A 1,411-nucleotide genomic window follows, 5' to 3' on the forward strand; every position below is an offset into this window, starting at 1 on the left:
CCCTGGCGCAACTTGAGGCCATTTCCTCTTGTCCTGTCACCTGTGACTTGAGAAAAGAGACCGACCCCCACCTCTCTACACCCTCCTTTCAGGGAGTTGGAGAGAGCAATAAGGTCTCCCCTCAGCCTCCTCTTCTCCAGGCTGAATAACCCCAGCTCCCTCAGCCTCTCCTCATAAGACTTGTGCTCCAGACCCCTCACCAGCTTTGTCGCCCTTCTCTGGACCCGCTCCAGCCCCTCAATGTCTTTTTTATGGTAGGGGGCCCAAAACTGGACACAGTACTCAAGGTGAGGCCTCACCAGTGCCGAGTACAGGGGGACAATCACCTCTCGGGCCCTACTCCCCACGCTGTTCCTGACCCAGGCCAGGAGGCTGTTGGCCTTCTTGCCCACCTGGGCACACTGCTGGCTCCTGTTCAGCCGACAGTTGACCAACACCCCCAGGTCCTTTTCTGCCAGGCAGCTCCAGCCACTCTGCCCCCAGCCTGGAGCGCTGCAGGGGGTTGGTGGGACCGAAGTGCAGGACCTGGCACTTGGCCTTGTTGAACCTCAAGACACATGGCAAGACCTGGCCATGTCCCAGGCCACCAGCAGTGCTGGGACACTCAGGGGCTGCCCTGTACCCTGCTGGGGACATCCCTCTCCAGGCAGCGAGGGTCCGGGCCCCTCCGTGGCGCAGGGACTCACCCGGGTGGAATCCCACCACCAGGTCGGGGCGAGCGGCCAGTTTGGTCTCCACGTGGCTTTCCCAGAAGTCGTGGTAGAGCCCCTTGTAGCTGCTGAGGTAGACCCTTCCCCGGGGCGCCGGCGTGGCCAGGGGGGGCCTCATGATGGCTCCGTCGACCACGTCCACCCCCACCATCACCACCTCCATGCCCCAGTGCCCCGGGAACATCCGCGTCAGCTCGTCGTAGTCCGTCAGGCGGGTGTTGAGGGTCTCCACGTGGGATGCTCCCACCACGTGGATGGTGAGGACCTTGGCGAGGGGGTCGATGCCGAAAAGCCGCAGCCCCAGGCCGATGGTGAGCGGCCGCGAGTGGAAGTCGGTGACCAGCCGCCGGATGGATTGGCGCAGCTCCCCGTCCTCCGGCCGGGGCTTCCCGGCGTTGGCCCAGAGGAGGGTCATGTACCGCCCGGCCAGGATGGCCCCCAGCTTCTCCTCTAGCTGCTCCTGCATGGAGAACCAGTCCTCCCAGTCCTTCACGGCCCGGGCGGGTTTGGTCCAGGTCTCCGTGGGGAAGGGGATGTCTCCTGGGGGTGTAGGGAGAAGCGTTGGTGGTCACAGCGGTGGCCCAGCAGCCCAGGCTCCCCGTCCCACCTGGGCTGTGGGGATGCTGGACACACCCAGGGGGGCTGGAGCTGGGAGGAGGAACCCCACACCCCTCCATGCCTGGGGTTGGACGGGGGGGGGG

General features: G+C 65.1%; 1 protein-coding gene across 1 annotated transcript in view; it reads right to left on the bottom strand.

The window, feature by feature from the left end:
* The window catches only part of MSS51 (MSS51 mitochondrial translational activator), a 3,639-nt gene that overhangs the window by 1,050 nt on the left and 1,178 nt on the right, over positions 1 to 1,411 (bottom strand). The window contains exon 4 of the mRNA XM_014961775.1: positions 687 to 1,250. Coding sequence (XP_014817261.1) covers positions 687 to 1,250 — 564 coding nt within the window. The remainder of the gene's footprint in view (positions 1 to 686; positions 1,251 to 1,411) is intronic.

This window comes from Calidris pugnax, unplaced genomic scaffold (genome assembly GCF_001431845.1).
Source record: "Calidris pugnax isolate Ruff unplaced genomic scaffold, ASM143184v1 scaffold782, whole genome shotgun sequence".
Classification (NCBI taxonomy): domain Eukaryota; kingdom Metazoa; phylum Chordata; class Aves; order Charadriiformes; family Scolopacidae; genus Calidris; species Calidris pugnax.